The sequence below is a fragment of the Athene cunicularia genome (assembly GCF_003259725.1).
Source record: "Athene cunicularia isolate RWA chromosome 1 unlocalized genomic scaffold, athCun1 chr1_part2, whole genome shotgun sequence".
Lineage (NCBI taxonomy): Eukaryota > Metazoa > Chordata > Aves > Strigiformes > Strigidae > Athene > Athene cunicularia.
The window spans coordinates 62,752,786-62,779,924 of NW_020799092.1; the positions used below are offsets into that span (position 1 = coordinate 62,752,786).

Sequence of the window (27,139 nt, forward strand, 5' to 3'; positions counted from 1 at the left end):
CCACTCAATAACTTACCTCAATACTTCAATGAAAGCTTTCAGCCCTTCTTTTGAAGTCATTCTTTTCTTAAAGGCAGCAGTGCCTGAACTGAAAATGGAGATGCTCCCATAATTCCTATAGAAGGATCATGGCTTACAATGGAAAAATAACAACTTTACGCTTTCAGTCTCTCCTATTTTTATTTAAGAACAACTTATTTTGATTTTAAGACCTTTTTGGGGCCTGCATACTATCTTTAAAAAAATTCTAACATAAGCCTATTACTAATTCTTAATCACACTGACACTGGAAAAAAAAAAAAAAAAAAAAAAAGCAGGTACAAATAAAGTACGCTAACTTTAACTGACAAAAATTTACTTTTAAAAATAGTGACTAGTTCTCATGCTTTCAGGAAGTTTTGACAAGAAGCATGACTATACAATTAAATATCTGTATGAATAAGATGCAAATCGGGGGCTACAAAATGCCATCGCATCAACTTTCCACATGAGTTACACAGGAGCTACAGTAAAGACTGCCTTCAGAGACAAGATGCTTGTTTCCAGAGAACTGGGATTTTCAGGTAAGCATGTTCACTGCCAGCACTCCTGCTGGTATGATGTGGCTCTACAATGCTTTAAGCCAAAGGCTGTATTTACATTCAAGCCTTGAGTGAAAACTGTATCACTTGTTTAAAAAGAAAAAAGTTTCTTCATCCAATACCTCCCTCTCTACTGGTTGAGAGATTAAACATCTCCTTTACAAAGGTCAAGGTTATATTCACAGTTAAAATGTAGGGAAAAAAATTGAGATAATAATTAACCAGTAACCATTTAAACATGTTTCCCAATAAGCTGCTTCAAACTCAACCTAGTTCCAACTATACATAAACTAGAACAAATTGTTTTATTACTGCAGAAAAAAACCCACGTGGTGTTCTCAGTTAACACTAGAAGAACAAAGAAATGCTGACTGTTGATAGAATTATAAGTTACCTTTTAAAATACTAGAGACAAAATGCAGTATTAGTTTTTCTCAAGTACGCTATATAATAATTTACTTAAATAGTACAGGTGTAAACATAACTGATGGAATAACAATTGAAATACCTGAAACCACAGAATGTTTAGAGAAACATCATGTGGGAACCAAAGCCACCTGGGAAAGAATTCAACAACTTTTCCTGAGGTTGAATAGCTCAAGTGAAATGAAAAGTACCAGTATCCAGGCTTAAGTCCAAAGAGCTAAATGGAAAACCAATCTTTTCACATAGCATGTTCTGTGGTATATTTACAATTACAATTGTATCAATTATTTTTTATTCAGTGATTGTCTTAAATCCATCTGAAAATAAAAGGCAGTGTTGACTACCACTAGAAAATTGCAAATAAAATGTTTAATTTCAGAAACTGAGTTCACCATTTATAAATACACTAAAACATAGTAAATGCAAAATTAGATTAGGCATAGGTACAGTATTTTAACAAAGCTACAACTTTTCTAAAAGGTCATAGGCAAATGATGACTTGTTTCCCAAAAAGTATTCAGTGAAAACTGAAATGAGAAGATTAATCTTTCTAGAGTTAAACCATGGACAATGTTCCATTCAAATTAAAATGCTGCCTATTTTTTTCCATCTTATTTGAAATTTTGAGGGCTCTATATCGTATTTGCCTGATGGACACCAACAGTTAAGTATCAACCCTACTACATAAAACTCTAAGCAGTGCACCTTATCCATAAGGCTATTACTGAAAATCAGAAGATCAGTTATTTCTGTACTAGGAGCTTTAAGATAGGCTGATCTACACAACTGAAATTACATTAGGAGTAAGGGCTCAATTTTTACAATAGGGAACCTTATAGTTTTGATGCACTAAAGATTAGAAAAGGCTTTAGAATGACATTAGAGTCTTCACGGTAAGTTTCTTGCCTTTTTTGTACATGGCATTAAATAACAAGCATTAATTCATAAACTTTGATAAGACTTCCAAAGAGCTTTTATAAATACCCAGAATATTTCTGTAGTTCAGTTAAAATGTAAAACCTGAACAGGAGAACCCAGAATGGGAAGTTTTACTACCAATTGCTGTGTAACTGACATTCCATATCGTCTCAAATTTAAGATTTATTTTCAGATAATAAATCAATAGTCTCCTGTAAACACATCTTCCTCAATAATTCTTCTTAATCCTTTAAGTACTTTAGGGCTTGCAGTTAAAAACATCACATAATAAAAAGACAGCTTGAACCCCATCTTTCATGTACAGCTCTCTTGACAACTACAAAAGCTGTTTTGTTGCAATTAAAGCAATGTCCAACTAAAATACAGTACCTGGTTTATGGTTTTTACATAATAATTGAATAAAAAACTACAGAATAGAACTGTTTACATCTTTTTTTTGCCATTCTATTAAAACAAATGACTGAGCTTTTTTAAAGTTCATTTACAATTATGGATTAAAACCTACATAATTTTGTATAATTTGACAAGACAGGCTATCTCTAGTGTGAATTTTTAAAAAACATATATACAATATCTGGCCTGAAGTACTATGAATAAGGCACATGTAGACATATTGAAAGCTGAAAAAAATGAAACTAAAATTTGGAATTATAGTCACTGATTAGATGTCATACATGGCCCCTATTGGAGCAATTTAAAAATCCAAGTTATAGATAGTTAATATCCAGTGAGCAACAATAGATTTAGCCTAGCAGTTTGTTCATTAGTTTCAATACTGGAAGTATATTAAAGGAAGATTCACTTTCAAAAAGATAAGCTTTTCAAAGTGTTCAATCATTAACCTTGACTGACTAAAGTTGTTGCTTTCATTAGATGTATTGAACAATCTCTCTGAAGGAACAATGCTTGGTGGACAACCCAAGAACCTGACAGCCAATTTTGACAGTACTGGCCAAGATGACTTCTTAAAGTTCCAGTAAGTTAAAGGATCACAGTTATGCTCAAGCACTTCTTCCTCCAAGTAAGAAAGCACCATTTCCTCTGGTAACTTTGCTCTCTCCTTCAGGTCTTTTGTTTTCTTCATGTCACCCATGAGTGACCAAAGATTATCTTCCCCATATGAATTTGTAGATGGTGAACCTATACCACAACCATTGGAAACAGGTTTATCATCATCTGAGGTAGAACTCATTATTTCCAGCTCCCTGATTAAGTCTTGTTTATATTGTTCAGCCTCCTCTTCTGTAAATAAGGATGTCTTATACCGGGGATCCAGAAGTGTAGCAAAAATGTACCTTGGATCATGAAGGGTGGAGGATAATCTACTCACCATAGCTTCTTTCAAAGATTTCAGCATAGTATCTATGCCCATTGTTTCCTCAAACAGCATTTCTATTTTCCTGTTAAGTATATGTATCATTGGAATCACTTGGCTTAGAGTAGACACATGTGTACTCATCTCCCTACTTGCAGCTTCGAAAGGTTTGAGAGCATGACACACTGACTGCATGACTTCCCACTGATCACAACTTATTAGCTCCCGAAAGCTGCACTCTATTGACATTTCATCAATTGCTCTTTTCTGTTCGATAAGACGTTCAAGCATATGAAATGACGTATTCCACTTTGATGGAACATCTTGTATTAGCGGATGCTGAGGCAATTCATACTCTTTTTGCAACTCAGCTAACTTCTCTTTTGCTTTTGCTGATCGATGGACACGTTCACAGATCTTTCTTGCAATACTAAGCAAATTCTGAACCATTCTCTGGCTTTTAATAGCCTCATTTACAATGACGTTAACAGTGTGACTAAAACATTGTACACTTGAATGATCACCTTCATTTAAAGTTTTCTCTATGCTCTGATTATCAGTAACAGTAATCCCAATCTGAAGGCCAATGGAAGTAATCCATGTTTCCCACCAGTACTCTAACTGCTTTTGAATACTGATTCCATTGTAGTCACAATCAATCTGTGATACATTTAGTAGTGCTGAACAATGGTAATCCTCACACTGTGGGCGAAATGAAGACTCAAATGTTACCCAATGAGCTGTCAGAGTTAGATATTCTCGTGTCTGGTTGCTCATCCATATTCCAGAGGTAAAATGAATCACTCCGCTTTCAGCTTCTTTAAGATGTGAAATAATTATTTGTTTTACATTATCATACATATCTGGAATTGCTGTCCTAGAAAAGTAAGATGGAGAAGGTAAAGAGTACTGAGGTTGCAAATATTCAAGCAGCCTGTTAAAGCCAATGTTGTCTACAAAAGAATATGGCTGAAGGTCAAGTGCAATCATTTCGGCTACAAGACTTGTGATTTTTTTGGCAACTGGGTGAGAGTCACAAAACTTTTCATTGGTTTCATCAAAATTTGAAGATCCTAATAATTCTGTGCTCAGTGGCATGTGATTATCCGTAGATGAGGATAATACTGTCTCCGAGACATCAGTTTTCAATACATTGTTATGAAACCGCTGCAAATGTCTTAGAAGGCAACTTGTGCCTAGATTTGTTGGCTTTTTCCCCCTACTTATTGTACGTCCACAGTGCATACATATTACTTTTGTTGAATCTGCAGAACAAATTGAAAAGTGATTCCACAGTTTTGAGGTCTTCTTACTATTAACAGGAAATATAATTTGATTATCATGTGTAACCATTGTAGGCAAGTCAGTCAACTTTGAAGATGAACATTCTGCAGAAGCCAAAGTGGCGTAAGGAGAATTTGCCAAACTCACATCAAGAAAGCTCTTTTGGTTTCCAATTACATCAGGATGGCGTCTATATAGATGTCTCATCAAGCAGCTTGTGCCCACATCTCCTTTCTTACCACGACTTATCATACAACTGCAGTACCTACATACTGCTTTTAGACTGTCTGCAGGTGACAGTGAAAAGTGGTGCCAAACTTCTGATTTAAGCCTTTTCATAATCCTTTTATTTTGCTGAAATACAGCAGTAGGTTCAAATATTAGTGGACCTAGTCCCTCACACTGTTTCTCAGGAGATGAAACAAAGGAGACTTCACCTATATCATCAGAAGATGACAACATTGAGTCTTCCACTAGAGCATCTCCAGAAGACAGATTAGTATGGATTTCCTCAGAGATTCTGTCTGGAGAAGAAGAAACAGAAGTTGATTCTTTCATTAGTTTTCCAGGAGAGGATGACATAGAATTCAGATCACTATCTGAAGGTAGTAAAGAAGGCAACAGAGTTGGAGGTGTGGTGTAAAGAGGTGGTATGCTGGTACCACCCCCATTCTCTTGCAGGACAATGGAACGATGGGCTCTCCACATATGTCTTATTAAACAACTCGTTCCCAAGTCTTTTCCATTTTTTCCTCTACTGAATTCATTCATGCAATGGATGCAAACAGCTTTAGAATTATCTAGAGGTGACAAATAAAAGTGTTTCCAGACAGCAGATCTCCTTCTGGAACCTGATGTGCTCTTTGGAATTACAACAGTTTTTTCTGCTACATTCTCCACAGTGTCATCATACTGGTTGTTGGGTAGCTGTGGAGAGGACCCAACCATGACTTCTTTGCTGCACTTTTCAGAAACTGAGATATCTGATATTTCTTCAGAAGAAACAATAGAAACAGATTCCTCAATTATCCGATCTGGAGACGGTATTTTAGAAGCCATTTTCTTGACTAGTTTTATGGGTGATAACATAGAACTCAGATCTCCAACATCTGCAGACTGAGGTGGCAGTAACAATGTAGGTGAAGAGAAGGAGGATATACCTGGCATAGTTCCATTTTCTTGAATGAGTACAGTGGGATGGGCTCTCCTCACATGTCTCATGAGACAACTTGTACTCAGGTCCTTTTCATTTTTACCCCTGCTAAATTCTTTCATACAGTACATACATATTGCTTTAGTGCTATCTCTGGGAGATATAAAAAAATGGTTCCAAGCAGGTGACTTTTTTCTGGAGCTTATGTTTCTGCTAGAAAGGAGGCTTTGTGTCACAGCTTCCATTGCTACATCATACAGCGTACTACTATACTGAGAAAAAAGAGATCCATAATCATCTTCATTTTCTGTAGATAAATATTTGCCAGGGTTGTTGGTAATGAAGTTCTTTTCTTTGTCTTCCTGTTCATCACTGCTGTCCACATGTTTGAAATCATCTTGTTCTGTCTTTATATCCATTCTTTCTAGAGTACAGTTAATGCTGTCTTCCTCTTGCTCTACTTTTAAGTTATTGATTTTACCCAATACAAAATTACCATCCATACTGGGGGAACCTGTTTTACTCTTGTCCATGGATGACGAATTCTTCTTGCCAAATCTTCATTTATTAATAAATATATATAACTTAAAAAAATATTTAAAATTTGATTAAAATGATGTGTCTTGTATATTGAACGCACAAACACAAATGTGTGTATGTGTTAAAATAATCTCTGGTTTATGAATTCTGTATCCGTGTTGTGCATAAGCAAATATAAAAAGTCATAAAAATGCATTTAAAAATTATAGACTTAATTAATGGAATCTCATTTTTTTCCCCAGGATCAGGACATTTCAGGTCATAGATGAATGTTCTCAAAGACAGCTACTGTTAAATGCTTCATGTTGTAGACATAATCCTAAAAAATGAATGTTCTATTTTCTTGTTGAAGGAAGCCATTCTGTTCATCTTGATTGGGCAACTGTGATTCTTTTGCACCATCTAGAAATTAAAAAAAAAATAAATAAAAAAGACAAAAGTTGACTAACACAGTTTAAATAGCTACAATAAAAGTGAACTGAAAACATGCACTAAATGTTCTGTAGGGTTTTTTTTTTTTTTCCTTTGAGATAAAAGCAATTCAGTGTACTATTGAAAAAAGAAAAACCCCAACATTTACTCAGTACATTTGCTGTGGTCAAATACATGTCTACACATGCAGCTCTGGTTCAGCTTTGACAATATATGAAGTCCAAGCATCATTTTTGTATTTGCTTGGACAAACCTATGCCTCATCCTATATCCTAATTCACCCACTGCATACACGCTTATATACACAAACATATACTAGATGTCTGTATGTACAGATATATATGAAGACAAGCAGGCATTTAATCATGTTAGAGAAATACATACTTAAAACCAAATATTAAGTTAAACTCCTGTACATGTGAGCACTTCATTAATGACAGCAGTGTTTAAAAAAAATGTTTTACAAGAAACCTCCGTAAGGGTGTTCAGCATTGTCGCACTAATCCTTCCTTCCTCTGAATATAACCTCACAGCTATATTCATGCCATGACACTACCAGACAACACCATACTATAGAAACAAGCTACTTTTAGAGTGTCATGATTAAAACACAAAATGTTTAATTTAGGATAACTGGGCTATGCAAATGTCATGTATACATTGAGGTCTCCCAAAAGCATAACAGTATCACTCAGAAGCAATAATACATACAGTTGCATAAGCTGGTGCCTAGTGCAGCACTGCCAGCACAAGTTCCTCACGTACCCAAGGGTTATACTACAAAGCCCGTTTACACTGAGATAGCTCATTTGCCTCATGGGTAAAGAGTTCCTCTACCAAAAATGCCAGTACAAAGAATAGGTTTTTGAAATACAGCTGCATGTATAGCTGCAAATAAATCACAGGGCAACAACAGATTCAAAACCTGAACCCGCTACCAGCCCCACACAAACCTGAAAAAGCTGTCTGCATTTGTCAGTCACTTTTTTTTTTTAACTACAGTTCTATCAGAATTCTAAATTTTGCCAAACCCTTTCTCATTTATTCTCTTGTGTTGTGTCATTAATGTAGTTACTGGTACCTTCATTCAAGATAATAAATATTTTTTAACCACACAGGTGATGCTACACTATGCACTTCAATTTGTGCAAACTGGGGGTTTTGGGGCTCTTCCCAGCTGAAAACAAAACACAAATTTGAATTGGTTATTTTAAAAACTTCTCACACAATTTTAATGTATTACTCAAACACGAGGATTTCAGCAGACAAAAGGTGAAATTAGTCATAGCTACAAGACACATTAAAAATGTCTAGGTTGTACAGCCACTTCCCCCTTGTAACAAGACTAATGTCATATTAGTCTTGTAACCTTTTTAAAAATATTATTTCTTTGAGGTCTGTTTACAAAAATTAGAAACACATTTTCTGTGAATGTCAGATTTCTGGAAAGCCTACCATAGCGATAACTTTCTCTTCCAGTGCAGGGGAAGGGGCAGAGAAAAGGAGGTGCAATCAGCTTATTATATCTATTTTAAGAAAAAGAAGATGGAGCAGTCAGAACTTGCAAAGAGGAAGGCAGTAATTCTGGTTTTCTTTCTGTGAAAGTTTTAGTATTTGTGTTCTGCCTTTCTCTCCCTCACAAAAAAAAAAATGTTTTCAGACACCCAAAGATATGAGTGTTGAGCATAAAGAACATCATCAATGGAGAGACTTTAAGAGAAAGAAACCCCTTAAATTTCTAGAAGAAATTTAACACACTACACCGTACTTTCCATAGGTTTGTGAAATCTAAGAACATCTGGCATAAAAGACTAAATTTACATCACTCAGTATAAAACTGAATGAAACACAAGTTAGTGACCATACACATATTGATGATATGCAAGCATGTACATCTGGGACGAGAGAGAAACTGTAAGATTGTCAACATTTTTAATAGAAAATCTAAGGTGGTCTTTATTTTCATCTTTATTTTGATCTAGCTTGTGAATTTGGAGCTTGGACTTCAAACAGGAAAAGCAAGAATATATAATAAGCTGTTGTGACTTAGGATCACAGAATAGAAAGGCTCACAAGCAAGTGTCACCACACAGCTTACAGAACATAAATTATGCATGTAAGTGCCAAGTTACAGTAAGCACATTACAGATTCCTAGCTAGATTTGCACAAAATACTTGCACACATCCATTGGCATCAGGTTCTGATCAAGTTGTGCACAATTCCTTTGCCTCAAAACAGGTAATCACATCTCTAGCCTGCAATTTCTGTAATTTCTTAACTATGCACGAACAGTTCTAGACTTTAAACAGAAAAATCCATGGAGATGCTTCACTTGTCCCTGTCCTGATAAGCAGTTACTGCTTAACACAGCTAAGCACAAGGTATCTGTAATGGGAAGATTGGGAAACTTGATAAATAAGACCAATTGCAAACTTCATAACAATACTTAACTAGAGTGACATTCATGAACACCACACATGGCCAATGGTTAATGTGAAATAAGTTTACATGATTTTTGTTACTATAAAATAATGTTAGGACTTTTTAGTCCATTTTCACCTACCTCAGCACATGGTTTTGCACAGTGTAAAGTAAGTTTAAAATACTGCTCTTTTTATATGTATTTTTGACTAAACTGTTTTTGTATAACTGCAGGTTTGAGGGGGCAGGGTGACATAATGTGTAAGTAGCGCTCTCTGTTTCTTGCAAAGCCATCCTGACTCCGTGTTCTAACGGGCCGGTCAACTGGTTCTGTTCAGTGTTGTTTACAGTTATCCGGGCCGAAAAAGAAGTTGTTTGTAAGACGCATGCGCGAAGTTCGGGGTCACCAAAAGGGCAGTCCGAGGAAGAATGTTTACTTCATCCCACGACCACCAGAGAGGGGCGAAAAAGATCCCAACAGACAAGAAGAGCATGCGCGAGAAAGAGCTCCATAAACCCACCTTTTTCCCGGCAATGCTATGAATATGTATTAAAGGTTATAACTATGTATGAGAAGAGAGAGAATAAATACTGAGGAGGGAAACCGGTCGGTGCAGGCCAGGTAGAGCAGGGGCTCCCGGTCCGTCCAGCGCTGGTTTTGCTTATCTTTATTTATTTAATAAATGGGAAATTTTGTTTATGACTAAACTGTTATAAATGATCGCATCCAAATTACGTTCTTAATCATTATCAGCCATTATCACACATATTCAAACAGTTAGGCCCTAATCATCTTACCCTAAATTAGCTTTGAGTACACAACACCACTGAGCTGATGCCTTGTAGTTAAACACTGATGGCTATGGTCCTCGATGGGCTTAGTGCTGAGGTGAATAGGTGAGAGCACTATTTGGACTCTGAAGCAGGAACGGCAGTGATAGACTTTCTTTCCTATTTCTCATTGCTGTAGCTGGGTGTTTTTAATGCTCATAATCTCCACCAAAAACGAGTATGGGAAGCAATCTCATCTGCTCCTTACATTACCCATCTTCTTTTCTTTAGGACCACTAACTGTTCATGTTCCACCAGAAACCTTTCCTGCTTATTCTATATCCTTCGGTTTTGCTTGCATGTTACTACTTGAATTGTTGATTCCCATGATTTTCTGTCCCCTATTTGTGCAATTAAACATAGGTCTCCCTTTGCAGCTCCATATTATTTCTACATTTATGCTTAGCTAGGATATGCTTTCAGGCTGTTAGGAGGGTTATGCAGTGTTATGAAGAGCTTATAAACTGTGGCCAGTTACATTATTTTACTGTACTTATAAATGAGTTTAAGACAAGAAATCATTAATTATATCTTGTCCACTTCATGACTGTTACAGGTCTCAGGCTACATAGCACATATTTTTTCTGGGCATTGTTGCTGCCTGCGACGAATGCAGACCAGCTGAGATTCTTAGAGGAGACTCTTTAGGGCTGCTAGATCACTTCCTGAGAAATCCCCAAAAGTTGGATGACCCTTAGACGATTTTGCATGTTTTGTTTTGGTGTTTCCCCCCCCCATCTTCTTTCAAACATTTAAGCATGATCTCTATTGCTTTGAGTGTTAATACATGATACTGTGAAATTCAGTCAAGCTCACTCCCTCCCTGAACCCTTAAGGGTTCAACCAAAATTTTCTTCAGAATACAGTCCCTGAAATATTCAGGGTTAGAAAGATAAGGTTTTTCACCTTCCCCTCCCATGCCAATTCTGTGTAAGAGTCTACCTGTTTTAAAAACAAACAAAATGCTCCATCCGTTTTAAAATTTTATAGTAACCGAGAACAAAGTATGAGTTTGGTTATGATCACCTTTAGACAGCTTATTTACCCTTGGACACAAGCTACTTGAAGTTAAGGACTACTGCTAAACAAACAGGATATTCAAGAAGGAAAATGTTTTCAAAGGTACAAAAGGCTACAGACAGCTCAAAAGTAAAGTGATTTATGCCTTTGTAATCTTCTCAATTAGATACAATCAGGCAAGTGAACAGAGTTAAGAGTCACCTTGCAACAAAAATCTTCAAAGAAAATAAATGGAAGTAGAGAACAATTATCTAGTCAAATGTACTGCTCTAGACCATTAGCTCCTGAGCAGCTAAGACAGTTGGTGGTTCGCTGTGGCAAGAAGCCGGCAGAAACATTTTATAGGATTTTCCATTCAAAATGGGATTACTGAAAGCATACAGTGGCTGACAAGAAGTGGCAGGAGAATGTCACTGATCCAAAAAGTGCCACAGTGGACTGCCATGACCAGAAGAAATCACTACTGAAGGAAAGGGGTAAAAAAAGAGAAACATCAGTGTCTTGAGATTGCAGAGACATACATTAACATACAGAGAAGTATGAAAAATATCTGAAAACACTGAACCATAAGCAGATTATTTGTAAAGCAGATAGTGACCTGCAAGCTTTAGATTTTAGGTTGAGTAGTCAGGCAATGATGGACTTCATTGTATTACAGAATCTTTGTGCAAATAATGGTCTAGAGAAAGTAGCTTAAAGCAAAAAAACCCTTTAAAATTATTATACAAGTGCATATAGTGTAAATGCAAATATACACACCTGCAAAATGAAAGAGTAGTTGTTTCAGGAAAGATGCAAAATGTGGAGACAAAGCGAAAGCAAAACTATTTACTAGTTTGAAAAAAAAAAAAAAGTAGTGACAGATTTTGAGTGTAGGAGGTACATAAAAGCACATTAAAAACAAATTGCACAAACATGTCAGTTTTAGAATAAACAGTGCTAATTTTGTTTATTTTTGGAAGTGTGCAGACATCATTAAGAACACCGAGTAAAAAGAAAAGCCCTAAAAGCAAGCAATACAAGCAATAAGGAGGAAACAATTTAAGAAATTATTATTAGCTTCCTCTTCAATGGCAGGTACTATGCTAATTAAGGAATATTTGCTAAAAAAAAATAAATAATCCTACCACACACACAAAAAAAGTAAAAAAACTCAAAAAAAGTGAAAACACACATCCAAAAACCTGTAACTAATAAGCAGAACACAGTTTTATAAATGTATAGCCTAGATGAACATTACCACTTTTCAAAGTTACAAATCACTCGAAGAAGAAAAACTAAGAACAGTAACATATTTTTTCTGTAAAAATTTCCTATGACAAACTATCAATACTATCTTACCCATAAAGAACTGCAGGAGTTTGCAATATGCTGAGCAATTAAAGTGTTACTAGAAGAGATTGCAAAATTAGCAGTTAGTCACACTCTGAAACGAGGGGGGTCCTATGCTAAAGTTTCATAGAAGCTCACAGGAATCTGCAGACATACAAGCATGAATTAGTGGATTCAAGAGCATAATTGGGATTAAAGTACAGAAAGTTAGGCTTAATAAAAGAAACAAGTTGTTTTGCACCTCATGGGAAGTATGATTTGCAGAGGACTGTTGGGAGAGGAAAAAAGAGGGAGGTAAAGCCACCTTTACTATTCCATCACTTTTCCAGTCACCTGAAAGGCAGATCTTACATTAAGCTGCAAGTATTGTGGTTTTACAAAGGTATTCTCTTCAACTTGCAAAATAACCTCTCACGTCCATGACCCCAAACAGCCCATCTGGACACAAGAGTAAAGCGTGGAAACAGCACCACCAATACTGTACATTGCTCCTTGTTGACAGGAATAGTCTTCACACTAACCAAATACTGGAACAGAATATAACAATTAGGACAAGTAAATCAGACATTTTTATTAGTCTTATCTGAGTGAGTTGAAGTTTATAGCAATCTGTGCACTTAACAGAAAAGATGTTTTTAAAAAAAGTCAGAGAAGCATATGTTAATGAAGGGGAAAACATAATAACCAAAATCATATTTAAGTCAATAAAAACCTCCCAAGAACATAAACACAGAAGAAGAGGAAAAAAAACCCACCAGCAACCAAAAAACACAGAAGCTATTACTCTTATAAGTGCTATTACTGGAGAAAAAAACCCTGATGCTAGAAACTGAAAGTATTTTTATTTAAAATTTCAACTCTTTTCTATGCTTTTATCTGTACTTGTATCTTAAAAAAGTGATATATGGAACTAACAAAAATACAACAGTTTTTTAATATTGCCCGAAGTATCTAGGTTTGGCTCTTGTTCTGTCACAAACTAGTGGTCTTGCAGAAGTCTAATTTTCTCTCTCCATAACCCCTTCCCAATTAGGAGGGCTGTAATATTTTATCTTTCACCTTTTGTTTTTGTTCCATCTATTCCACCATGTGTTTTACAGTGTCCTCTTCCTATGGGACATATCAAGGTCTCACTCTCACTAAGCTCCTTAAGCAGTCCTGAAACACTTGTAGAATGAAAAAAAAAGCAAACAGAAAACCAAAAAGACTTTTATAATTATTTTTAAGGTTCCATTCTGGTCTGAGACAAACATTTAGAAAAATCCTAATTTAGACACCGGGAACATTCATGAACAGTTTTATATGTTTGTGTAAACAAGAAAAGACTGATTCAGCTTTCAGACTAGGGCTAGTGGTGGGAGGGGGAAAAAAAAAAAAAAAAAAAAAGGGGTGGGATTATTTCCTCCGGGGCTGGAGCATTTCACAGACATGTGGCCAGCCAAGCAGGATTCCACGCGTAGGAGCTGTAACAGGCTGGGAGGCAGGAGCCAGGCAGCTCCTGGGCACGATATGACTGCTGGGCTTCAGCGGCTGGAAGAAAAGGGGCAGCATCCTGTCAGGGCTGCTGATGCCCTCACCTCCCTCATCCCTGAAGAGAAGAGAAGCTGGGAAAAATTATAGAGAAAATAACATATCCAGAGTACCGCAGAAGAAAGGAAATGAAAACGTGCTTTGGGACAAAGGTACATGCTCAGAGGCTTGGGAGACAAGGCAGAAAGAATTAGAGCCTTCCAAGAAAGGTATGTGAGCTCCCCGGTGTGCTCAATACTACTTGTCAGGACATGACACAGAGACATCCGATTTATCCATGTATAAAGATCATCATGCCTCTTCACATTGCTGAAAAACTGAGTGCTTGGTGTAAACTGGGGCCTAAATCAGTCATTCCAGACAAAGAGAAAACAAGATGTGGAGAGATGACTATTATAGCCATAACTATCATCATTAGACTCTGGGTACTCAACCCTGATTCCAAATGTAGGAATTTAGCTAAAGTAGACACTGAAAAGTTAAAAAGACTACCAACTAAATTTAAATATTCCCCCTTTCTTGCCTCCTGTCCCCCAAAACATTAAATAATGTTACTGTGAACATGGACTACTTTATATTAAGCTATAAAATAGACCTGTTGGTGCCAAGTCATATTTTTTTGGTGTAGTTGTCTCTGGACTCTTCTCTCTGTCTTCTCTTTTCCCCACCACCACTATATTAACAGTCATGCAGGAAGATAACAATCAACAACAGCTCAGAAGTGACAGTTTTAGTCTTAGACCATTGTTAAAGGGACAGTGTCGAGTTAAAAATCTAATCAGCACACAGAAAACACCTAACATTGCATAAACTCCTCAAACTTAGCCTCTTACTCTTTTAAAAAAGCCGATTTATTTTGTACATTTGTTTTCTACTCTTGCTGCTGTAAACATCAAAAAGTCTATGGGACTCTGTTCACTGATCATTTTCAGATATTCCCTGAAACCTCAAGAAATATTCAGGAACTAAAAGCCCCAGCTTTGTACAAATATCTTCATCTCAAACCCTTAATTATTTGAATCATGGTGTATGGAAGAAAGTGTGCACACCAGCTTCCTCCTGCACAAAACTACGTTGGCTCTTACACGGATGTGTAAAAGGAGAGAAAATAATTTACAACAGCGGCAGAACTGAAGAGAAACGGTATGATTTCCAGATTGTCATAATTAAACTAAAATATTCTGGAATATAAATTAAGAAGCAGAAAATAATTAAGATTTAATTTTAAAAATTAAAAGAGGATCTAGTTCTTAATTCAGTTCTTACACCAGTATATCCTCAACCATAAAACTTCTTTAAAAGATTGTTAGAATGCTTTTTAAATATTATACATTTCATATTCATTATTTTTAAGTCTGATATAAATAAGGATGTTTGTGTTAGCACGTGTATTAATCACATCTGGCTGACATTTACTTCTGGCATTCCCGTTTAGTGCCCAACCCAATTTACTAAACATACTCAGTACCCAAATGTTTTATTAGACCGCAATGATACAGACATGTTTAAGAATAAAGCAGGTGTTTGATATAGATTAGGGAGTCAAAACTCAAGCTTATTTCTGGAGAAATCAGCTTTCATAATTTATATGACAATTGATTAATTATCTAGTTGAAGCATCATCTTCCACCACCCAGGTTTAAGCAGCACTGTTAAACACTATAAAGCCCATAGCACAAAAATCCCCATTCCACATGATTTCAAACAGTAACTATCTTACAAGTAAAATAAAAATGCAAAGCTAAAACAACAAAAAGAATGACCTCAACCAAAACAATGTCACTCCCACGTTTCATTTAAAAAATAAATATCAATGTGTTGCATGTACTACCATACATAATATTATATATCACCACAAACAGTAACACTACTCACACCTACAATCACCTGATAAGCCTTTAATTGTTGCTTTTTTTTTTCCCCTAGAGCACTAAAATTACTAATAATCTTAAATGGGGCTATCTTCTTTCACATGTCCTTTGCTAACTTCCCATAGCAGCACACTATAAGAAAGGATATTAAAAAAAGCAGGTTGTACACATGCTAATCACTTCTGTCCCAGCTTTACTAAGAGATCACATAAAAAAAAGATCTGTCATGATAAGCAAATTATGTCAACATTTGTCTAGGATCCAAACTGTCTCATAAGTGTTGAAGTGTTCTCTCTCATTATCTGGTTTGATACTACTGAAGCCATACTTGCAGGATATGTTTCTATGCTTTTGTTCACACCTACCAAATGCCAGATCCGTCATTTGTTAAAATGCTGATGTTTTAAAGTTTTAATGAAATTATTGCTTAAGTGGGATTTTCCTAATTTTTACACATCTGTTCAGTGTTGCTTTAAGTGAAAGCTACAGGAGAGTATCCTTTTACTTTGATGTTTTTATCATTTGCCATTTTTGACAAACATTATATGCTAATAAGATGGGGTAATTCTTGATGTTACAAGAGATAAGGTGGTTTTCTTAAGAAAAAAATTTAGATTTTTTTAAAGCAGTTGAAGCATGTATTGTTTGGTTTATAGCATTTTCAGTGCAGGACATCAAGGCTGCTTTTAGAAGCTCATGGTGTACAATTTGGGGCTCAGGTAAGGAGAGATGAAGGAAGGTTGCAGTAACACAACATGAGGGTAAAATGCAGAAGATAAAAATAAGAACAGAGTAGGGAAGATGCATCAGTATTATCACGGAACTGGAAATAACACAGAACCAAAACCACAGTAACAACAGTAAGGTTCCAAAAGAATGAAAATCAAAAGACAAAACATTTACTCCATGTTGCTAGAGAACAGCAGCCTGCTTTCAGAAAAGCATCAGAAAATTCAAAGCAAAACTCCTCTGACACTTCTTTTCCCCAAGTGATCAATTCATCTGCCTAGCCCATTACTCTTCTCTTCCTCCTCCTGTGCAGTTGACAGCTGACAGAATAAATAGGATAGGATTAGGACCAGAGATTCTTCTCATGACTAGTCCACCTTCTTAGCTTGCAACATACACTTCTGTTAGTTTGGTGTTTTTTTAAATGTCTATCTTTAAACTCAGTAAGAGTGAAAGCTTAAGCACTTTAAGAATGATTTCAGTTAAAAATGAGACACTTGTAAAAGAGAAAGCTGAGTGTTTCAAAGCTGAATAGGCAGGATGATGAAGAATGAAAAAGCGGTTAGGAGAAGCACACCATGTCTTGTACACAGTAAGTCTTCTTGGAAATCTTGCTGAAAACATCCATGTTAAGTATAAAGAGAAAAAAATCCTCACAAAACGCAAACAGGCTCCTTTACAGAATGTAATGTTATATTAAGATGCTTTAACTATAATTTTTCTAAAATAAATTAAAAAATGAACTATATCTGTTGAACTGCTAAGACTATCATATATTAGTGTCTATTCTGATACTAACCAGATCAAGTCTGAAGAGCTCTGTTTCAAAAACCCGTCATATCGACCCATTAATCTAATTCTATGTTCATATTGATGGCAGTTAGTTACATGTCCTCAGATAATTTCACTTGTGCTATGGAGAGATTTTCCATGATTTACATACATCATATTCATATATGTGTAATATGACATAGTACTATGCTTGTATGTACTTGTATCCTGGAATGCTTGTGCATATAAAGGCAGGTTAAAAAGAAAATGCAGCTCATAGTCCCTAAAAAGACAAAAAATATTTTCAAGAGGATAAACAGTAGTTTAAATACTTTGTAGGGATTTTTAACTGTTAAGCTTAATCACTCTTGTGTTACAAAACTTTATTTCAAGTCAGAAGATACCTTCATTTGCAAATGATTCTCCTGAGAAATCTGTTTCTCCATACCGGTTATCTTCTTCCTTACTCATGTAATAATTTGAAAAAATATGGCAAAGAAGAGACCATCTTTTTACTACATATACTAAATATAACAGAAAATAGTATTCACAATACCATCCAAGATAAGTTTTATAGAGTTCAGAAATACTAAGTTTCATCTTGCCAAGGAGTGCAAGAACTGCAACAAAAACAATCAGATAATTTTAACGACAAGCTTCCATACCACATGCAGGCATAGATCGATCATGCCTATGATAGGGGTGAACTTCTTATGCTCCTTTCAACTAGTTTTGGTCACTTGGTATTTTCTAAGGAAAATGTACATTCATCAGTAGCATCTGACATCTTCAACTGATATCCCAGTTTAAAAAACAATGACCTCAACTCTGTCCCTCTCAAAACAAACTTTCCTATTCATAAAACAGGTGAGAGGAAGAGAAAAATGACCCTACAGACCTCCTTATTCACTTGTCAACCAGCCTGTCTCTAGACTCCATGACAAGGGGTCTTTTCCCTTTTAACCTCTTCTATGGACATATTCTCTTTGCCTTCTTCAAGACAAGGTGAGACTTTGCAGCAAAGACCCAGCTGAAGTGGACAACCAAGCCAGGAAAGCCGACATTGTTTCCACTAGTACCACACGGAGCACTAGCAGGAAATTCAAAGAGACACTCCTGTTGTCTCTGGCAAACAAATAACTCTCTCTTCTCCCAAAAGAATCATCCTGCTGCCATAGACAGATTTTAATTTGAGCAAATAAGGTTTTGCTCAAGGAGTTAAAAAAAATACAATAATTTTAATTAAGAATAAAGCTTTTAGTAGTACCTATTTTAACCAGTGAAGTTCACGAGCTTTTTAATTCATTTAATGCAACCTGTAATTTAAATAAGTTTTACAGAATAAGGTTACACAGGTATTTTACTGAGAGCAGGATTCACGACATTTTTAGTACAAGAGCAGGTAACAAAAATGATAGCCCTTGCTGTTCCCATTTGATTGATTTGTATTACTAAACAGAAGCTGTAATAATTATTTTAATAATCCTAGTATTTTGTGAGGTATAGAAAAGGGAAACAAAAAAACATTTAGAGAAGGACCAGGAAATCTCCCTGTTCTGTATGAGCATCACTGTATTTCCTTCCATAAACAGATTATGGTCTCCCCACAGTGCAATAGCCACAGAAGACAAAATCACTCGCAAAGGAAAAGGAAGAATGGAACCTCAATTCCTCCTGTTTCTCTGTGCTGCCGACAGCATGGTCTGCACAATGTTCGGCTCCCTGAAAGCTTACCCACTTTTCCTACTATTCCAGGGGCTACTAATGCAAGTTGCAACAAGTGAAAACTTTTCATGTAATGTGTATTAATTACTCTGTTGTCCTCTGGTTGTTCTTTTTATTCCTGTCTGTAGATACATGCCCACAGTTATTATCATATCATGTTACCACCTCTAATGCAAAAGAAAGAAAGGGAACCACAGAGTAGAAATAGAAAATATTATATGATTGCCATTATCTATGCCACATTTCAGCAAGGATTTGTTGTCCCAAATCTCAAATAAGTTAAGAGCCGGGATCCAGTAGTTGAGTGGGAGCTATAAATAGGCAGCAGTTTCCACACTGCTCTTTCCTCTCCCACCTCCTCATGGCATGTCTAACACTACTAGATCTCTTTAATCAGGAACGAGATTTTCTTCAATGATCTAATCTGCACATTAAATCTACAGCATAGCATGTGCACTGGAAAACTTTGATACTTGCAGTGGATGCTAAAGGATGCAGACCTATAACATTTCTAACCTAACAAAACATTTTAACAGAGAAGAAAACATCTGGACAGCAGAAAATTCCAATCTTTATTCTCAGGAGACTCAAGCTCTATATAAGTACTCATGCTACCAAAAGAGTGCCTTCTTAATCACAAATGAAGAAAGTATCACAGACAGAAGGAACATTTGCAAAATGCTAGCTCTCTGGGCCGCACTACTCCAGGAGCTAGTATGCAATAACTTGATCTTAATATGCTGCATGGTGAATACATCACATCTTGCATATTGATACACTAAAACACAGAGGAAAACCAAAGCGAGTCTTCACCTACCATGTCATGAAGGAAAAATACCCCAGAAGGAAGTAGTATGACACTTAGAAGTTTATGTATTTGATATGTTCCTCACATTTCATACTTCCCCAAATAAACATATAAAAAATTACTGTGTTCTATAAAACCTTAACAGAATAGTTAAGGAAAAAAAAATTGTCACAAGGAACTCAAAATGTGTTCTGTAAATGCATTTTTTTTAAGATGACCAAAATTATCTAAATTCTATTCCAGAGTGCTTACAAGGTGAATTTCAATGAAGTACATGAATATGATAAAAAACAGGTGATAAAATGTATACACTTTTCTGTAGAAGCTCAAATTGGCATTTAATTTTTTTAAGACTAACCAGTTACAGATTTCCTTATCTATCAGAACAATTTGCAGTCAAAAGTTACTTCATCTGGGATTATAATTCAAGAAATAGTTCTTGAAGATACTAACACCAGATACTCATTTTCAGTAGACAGGCAATACTAAAGTAGATATTTTCACTGAAGGCTTTTAACCTCGAGAGCCACATTAGAAAAGCACTTCAGGTAGAACTGTGAAATGCTACAGTGCTTGACATACCATGAAACAGTGCAGAGCATACAGTGACCCTGAGATGAATATATTAGAATTCAGCATTAAATGAGAGTGAACTTTTGGCAATTCTGGCAAAAGCAACATTGTCCCTTTTATCAAATCTCCTTACAGTGGTCTAGAACTAACTCAAAAGGCTGCTGCAAACGACAACTCTTTCTTGCTCCTTGGCTATGCTATGGACTTGGAAAGCACTAGCAGTTCATTTTTGCTTAGACTGATGAAGAATATGTAAAAAAATCTCCCACACCTTCTTTTTTGAGTCACCTAGGAAAACTTTCCTTCAAGAAAATATTCCGAATCATGTTTTTATTTTTCTTTTCCTACAGAGGTCAGAATCTTATGAGGACAGGCTGAGAGAGTTGGGGTTGTTCAGCCTGGAGAAGAGAAGGCTCAAGGGAGACCTTATAGTGACCTTCCAGTACTTAAAGGGGACTTATAAGAAACACAGGGACAGACTTTTCAGTAGGGCCTGTTGCAGTAGAACAAGGGATAGTGGTTTTAAACTAAAATAGGGTAGATTCAGACTAGAGATAAGAAAGAATTTTTTTATGATGAGGGTTGTGAAACTGTGGAACAAGTTGCCCAGAAAGGTGATAGATGCCCCATCCCTGAAACATCAGGTCAGGTTGGATGGGACTCTGATCAACCTGATTTAGCTGAAGATGTCCCTGCTCACTGAAGGAAGGTTGGACTAGATGAACTTGAAAGGTCCTTTCCAACCTAAACTATTCTATGATTCTAGGACCCGACCAAGACTTACTAGCTCAGTATTTTACCTACCTTAAACACTTGTCCATCTTTTGATAACATGTATGTTAACCAACAGTATAGGCAGCCTAAGAGTTGAACTATTTTATTTTGAGCAGGGGGGGAAAAAAATAATCAGAAAGCTCTGAAACGCTATACAAGAACAACATTTATTGATAATCTACATATAATTGCTGATCTGAACATGAATGATTTTTTTCTACTGCATCTTAGTCAGGAATCTCAGGCTTCTGAAAAATCTGTACTCAAACTAAACATGTAAAGAAAAAAAGACATGTTTCAGACCAAAAATATAGAAAAAAATATTAAGATTTAATTTATCAGTGAGGACATGAAAATCTGAACAAGACAAGTGTAATTTGAGTATAGGATGAATGTAGCATGAAAGTTACTTCCCCCTTTTTCAGAGGTAGACTGCAGGGTAAGGATGTATATAGGCCTTACAGCTTTACAGCTGTTACCACAGAGTAAGAAGTACCCCACAAATCATAAACTAGTCAATATTACTGTAACACTGTAAAGATATCCAGGCTTCCAAACTCAATTTTTAAGTTTTGGGCACTCATAAAAATCTCCTTCTAAATTATTAAGCTCCATGCAAGTCAATGCACAGGCATACAATTATTCATTACCTTTATTCATTGACTTACTCTAATAACAACAACAGGACCCAAAACAAACAAACTGCCCACTAGTTTATTGAGCAAAACAAATAAAAAGCCATCACAAAAATAACTTACACATCTGTTCCACTGCATGCAGGCAGCTTCATTTGAGGTTAAATACTTGCTACTTGAACTTGATGATTGTATCTAGAGAAAAGAAGAAAGTAATTCCTTTTAATAATTTTTTTTAGTCATGTTAACTATCACAGTGGCAAGTCACAGATGTTTCAAGTTTCTCTTTAGGTGACAGCTTCAGGAGTTGCATTAGCTCTCATCTTTTTTCAAAATTCCTAGCCCTCACAATAGTCAAGAAAAATTATGACATTTTCAACTCTAGAGCTCTAAAGCAAAAGAAATACCAAAATACCATCCCCCAACACGAGTACTAAAAAGATTGCAAAGTCAAATTTTTGTACTAGTCTTGGTACTGCTCCATTTTTTTCATGCTTAGGGATGACTACATCTCATGATGAATGAAACCAAGTCTTTACTACATGCAAGATTTCAAAGGAGCTTGGCGACACCTTTCAAAGCACTACAGGATTCATCTGGCAGCTTGTTACCCATTCTCTTCATGAGCTAAACATACTGCTTGCACACTGCACCTAGCACGTGTATTAATCGACATGCAATAGCATAAGATCAACACATGATTATCATTCCCCACATATGAAAAAGGAATGATTGCAATTGGGGCATATTAAGTCAGATATTTTGACTTTGCAACAAAACAGACCAAAACAGTCTGTCACAGGACATATTTCTGGAGTTTGCAACTTCAGTCCCACTGACCACGATACAGACATGAGCACCACTGTGTAGAGGCTCCAGCTTTTTTACTGCCCCTGTACACTAAAAAAAACACAAAAAAACAAACCCACAAAAAAACCCACAAAACAAAAAAAAAAAAATAATCAACCAACCAAGAAATCTTTTTGCTATTCTAGAAAATCCAGACAGTAAACTTTGACTCCAAATCCGAATGCAGAAAATGCTGGACTCTGCAATGCTTCCTGGTCAGGATGCTGCTTTGTCCTCTTTTCTAAACTTCATATGGATCAAGCATCAACAGGGGTTAAATCAAAAAAACATTCTCCCCACCACTCAGTGTTAAACTGCTCTTACTCAGATTGTGAGACGGTCATTGACATATATGTATATACTGTATATACGCAGACCTTTTTTTTTTTTTCTTCTCTTTTCCTTGAGAAGAACACCTCTCAGAGGGGAGTCATGACCACTGGCTTACTGTGCATTACAGAATGAATTACATGTAACTTCTTTTACTGACATCTTCACTTAAATATACTTCCATACTTTCTTAAGCAAGTGAAAACATCTCCAGAACTGTGTGGCTGGCTAATTTGACTGTTAAGATGAGACACTTCAGCTGTCCCTACTACAGCAAACATTTAAATAATGTATACAAAGAGGAAGGTGTCAGCCAAGGAGACAGAGACCCACCCGAGGCAGGGTGCTCAGCAGGAGCAGTTCGGGAACTGAGACGTGGATTCAGCTCCTCAGGCAAAGTAGGGAAGTGAACCTGGCTCTCCCACATTCCTTGCAAGTGCCAGAGCCATCAGACTACAGGCAAGATAAGAGTACAAATAATGCAGCTTTATCCTCCCCGATGTTTTTTAAAAAAACAAAACCCCACAACCCTTCCAGTCTCATTTTCACTTGTTAAAGATGACTATAAAACAGTTTCAAGACAGACCAAATATTTCATTCAATTCAAATTAATGTTTGGGTTTTCTTGACTGTTTAGTGAGAAGAATAACAAAGAAAAAGTCATTTTAGCTGGATCCGAGCTTAATTTTTTTAGAGGTAAACACTCTTTCAGAAAATGGCATACACAATTACAGCCAAAGGTAAGCAGCCTAACGCTAATTAAATGAACCTATTTGGGGCAAAACTGGTAAAAATTATTTGATCATTGTCATGAGACAGTTTTCCATAAGTTTTGTAAAGAATTGCAAAAGTATATTGCTAAAATATGTCCCAGCTGTTAAACCAAGACTATTTTAAGCCGTAATTTTCAAGCTATTGACTACTGAAATCCAGAATAGGCTTTTGTTTTAAAAGTACAAAAAATCGGAGCACTCGGTGCAAAAACTGCTCTAACATACGGAGGGAAAAATATATCTTTATGACACTAGTGAATGCAAACTAGCAGACATAACTCAAAAAAAAAAAAATCCAACATGCTTTCAGGCAGCTATAACAGTGAACTAGTAACCCTCTAAACCTTCAAAAAGGGATTGTCTAACCAACCCTATATGTCATTATAAAGCAGAGGGGAAAGGGTAAGAGGTGATAGATGGAAGGGAGGCAAGTGTGCAGTAATAGCTAAACAGAGCACACAGTTGCAAGTTTAAGTAAAGATTATGGTAATATAATATTTCTTACGTTAAAATCCACTGAAAACTAGTCTTATACAAGTTATAGGAAAGACAAATACTTCACTTTCCAAGATGTTGTTCAACATAAAAAAATTCACAATTTGTTTTGAATTATCACACATGAATGAATATAGGGACCTTAAAAATCAAGCTATTCTTATCACACACACATGAAAAAGAAACAATACTACCATGATTAAACTACGTATCCCACTGGTTTAGAAGTTCCCCCATTTCAGTGGAAAAAAACCTGCTAAAAGCTTCAGTTGTTCTTTCTTCTTGTTTTATGTGCTTTAAACTCTAGATTTCACTTGAAAGCAATCTTTAGGCCACAGAAACTCTTCATTTTTTGCACTAACTGGTTGAAACCAAACAATCTGATAGTTGTGAACTGACAGATATTGATGATGCCAGTAGTAAATGCAAAATAAACAGCCAAAGTTGTCCAGAAAACAAATGCACATCTGCCACATGCAAAAGAACATTTTTTTGTGAGGCCTGTTTGAAAGTGTACAGTAGAACAGATCGATTAGTAGTAGTGACATAAAATAATTTACATAAAGCAGATTGTCTCTATTTAGGGAAAAAACTTCAGTCATGATGATGTGTTAAACACTATGGTCTACAATGTGCAAAATCCCGAACTAAACTATCTATAATACTGTTTTCTATCTAAACCTAAGCTAATATATGTATATCATCACACCTATTTTCATAAAGCCAATTATTTTAACTATACATTATAGTGGCAACCCCATAGCACAATATGCAATATGCTCATTTTGAAGATGTTAACTCCTACAAATTAGAAACCAGCCTCAAAAGACAGGATTTACAAAATCCTCCCATAGTTTTCACTGTGAATGGTGGTAAAATGCAGGGAGATACATCATCTGCATTCCTTAATTCAGTCTTTCTGAGCCAAAAAAAAAAAATATCTCTAAGAATTCATTGTATATAGGGTTCTAAAAATTAAAAGAGAACAAATTCCAGTAAAAAGGGAAGGAAAAAAAGATACAAGCTCAAAAGCCACATAAACCAGCAACTATTCCCTACAACCTAAGAGTTTGCCAGGACTTCTTTCTGTAATACATAGTTCTTAAGAAACTTTGATAGGAGGATATTCTACTCTACATGGATAGACAATTTTAAATAAATGTATGAAATTCAGTTGTCCCCCTGTATTTCCTGTTATAAGCCTTAGCGATGCATTATGTGTACTGAAATAGATCCCACTCCACACTAACCACCTGTGACCCCATGCCACCAGCTGTTCTGCAAACACAATTCTTGCTCAGGACATTTGCAGTCTAGGTTTAAAATGAACCAGAATGGGTGGAAACACCAAACAGAGAGAGAGGCCATAGCAGACAAGGTAACAGAAAGACAGTAAGCATTATTCTAAACTCATCACCTGTCTAGCCTTTCACCGTTGTATACTTTGCCTTTCACAGGATCATTAAGGATGCTGTACCTGTCACAATGTTGCTTCATATAGAGTAACAGAGTTGCACATTCAAAAGTACAAATGTTTAAAAAAAACTTTTGAGAGGCTTAGTTTATATTTCGTTTTACTTAATTCTCAATCGATTCTTACATTTGTCTGCTCTGGAGATCCTCTATGGAATAAATTCCTCAACATTTGTTAAAGTTGGAAGACACTAGTAACACTTGAAGTACCAAAGTAGATAGCCATCCAACCGTATAAAAGCTTTCAGCACCTTGCCTGTTGGTCTTACACCTAGAAGATAGCACCCATTTAAGAGTCCCCAGAAGAATTTCTGCTGCTTTTAGTATACAAAGGAAGAGATGCAAGGTTTTGGTTGGTTTTTTTTTCTCCACAAAACCAATCTCCATAATAAATAATAACTAGAACACCCTGTCCAGTATTTGTACAAACACAAGCTTCCTAGTAGCAGTGTGGTATCTTGGGCACTGCTGATAAAGTCTTCCAGACTTCACTACCCCACACATGCACTCCATGAACATCCTCTTGAGTGCATGTCTGTGCTTTAAGTGAAACGTTGCACTACTCAAGATAACTTTTAGAAGAAAAGAACTGCACTCACTCTCTTGAAAAGCAACACACACATACGTAGCAGGTCATACAGACAACAACACATAAGGAAAGCCTGAGAATTATGCTTATGTTATGAGGGCTTGAAAGACTTTCTCTGCTTGGCATTATAGGCATAGCATGACAGCTCATGCTAAATTATTGAAATCTCTCAAAGATACCCCCCAGAAACAAGACACGGCTGCTTCCGACACACAAGCACCAGAGAGAAAGGATCCAGGAAAGAGGACTTTTTTCTACACTGCAAAGCCAAACACTACTAAACATAGCAATCATAATTAGAATCACCATTAATGCAGAAGAGGCCTGTCACCTTTCATTGAAGTAATGTATGTTTCTACACTTTTAGTAGACTGCACGTGCTCAGACAACTTTAAGGGTGACCAACTTCTGAAATCCAGTGAGTACTGTCACACAGCCAGTCCCTACCATGAGCAGCTGTCTCGGTGTATATCTAGAAGTTACAGAAGACATTTTTAAGCAAAATTAGCGCATCCCAAGAAGAAAACGGAAGCAGCAGTACACGAAAGTTAAATTTCAGTTTTTCCACCTGCACCTCTCCTGAGCGACTCTGCTCAAGAGGGACGGGACTGGAACTTCACCCCGGGCAGGAAGAGATGCGATGTTTACGCCGCGGCCGAAGCCGCCGGCGGGCGCCTGTCCCCCTCGTGTCCCGCGTTCTCGGGGGAAACGCTTTCTAGGATTTCCTGGGCTTTTCGGCCCCGGCGCCCGACTAGCCAGGCTGTGCCGGAGGAGCCCGCCCTCCAGTCCCCGCACAGACCCAGCGCGCACCCTGCGAGGAGCAGCGGGCTCTCCGTCTCCGGGGCTGCCCAGGCCATCTTCGCTCGGGATGGCAGCGGCCACATGGTCACCGCTCCCTCCGCGGGCCCGGCTCCCGAGGCCTCCCGGCGGCGCGGGCCC

At 36.7% G+C, this 27,139-nt stretch overlaps 1 protein-coding gene across 1 annotated transcript; it reads right to left on the reverse strand.

Annotated features, from left to right (window-relative positions):
• Positions 1–1,361: 1,361 nt before the first annotated feature.
• ZBED4 (zinc finger BED-type containing 4) lies at positions 1,362–26,907 on the reverse strand. The gene is made up of 3 exons (XM_026868367.1): positions 26,775–26,907; positions 21,815–21,886; positions 1,362–6,640 (listed from the first exon to the last, which is right to left on the reverse strand). Exon 3 carries the CDS (start codon positions 6,229–6,231, stop codon positions 2,716–2,718), a length of 3,516 nt encoding a protein of 1,171 aa, XP_026724168.1. The 5' UTR covers positions 6,232–6,640; positions 21,815–21,886; positions 26,775–26,907; the 3' UTR covers positions 1,362–2,715.
• Between the last annotated feature and the right edge of the window lie 232 nt (positions 26,908–27,139).

Excerpts from the sequence above, each read along its gene's own strand:
- ZBED4 (XM_026868367.1), bottom strand. The coding sequence starts at position 6,231 with ATGGACAAGAGTAAAACAGGTTCCCCCAGTATGGATGGTAATTTTGTA.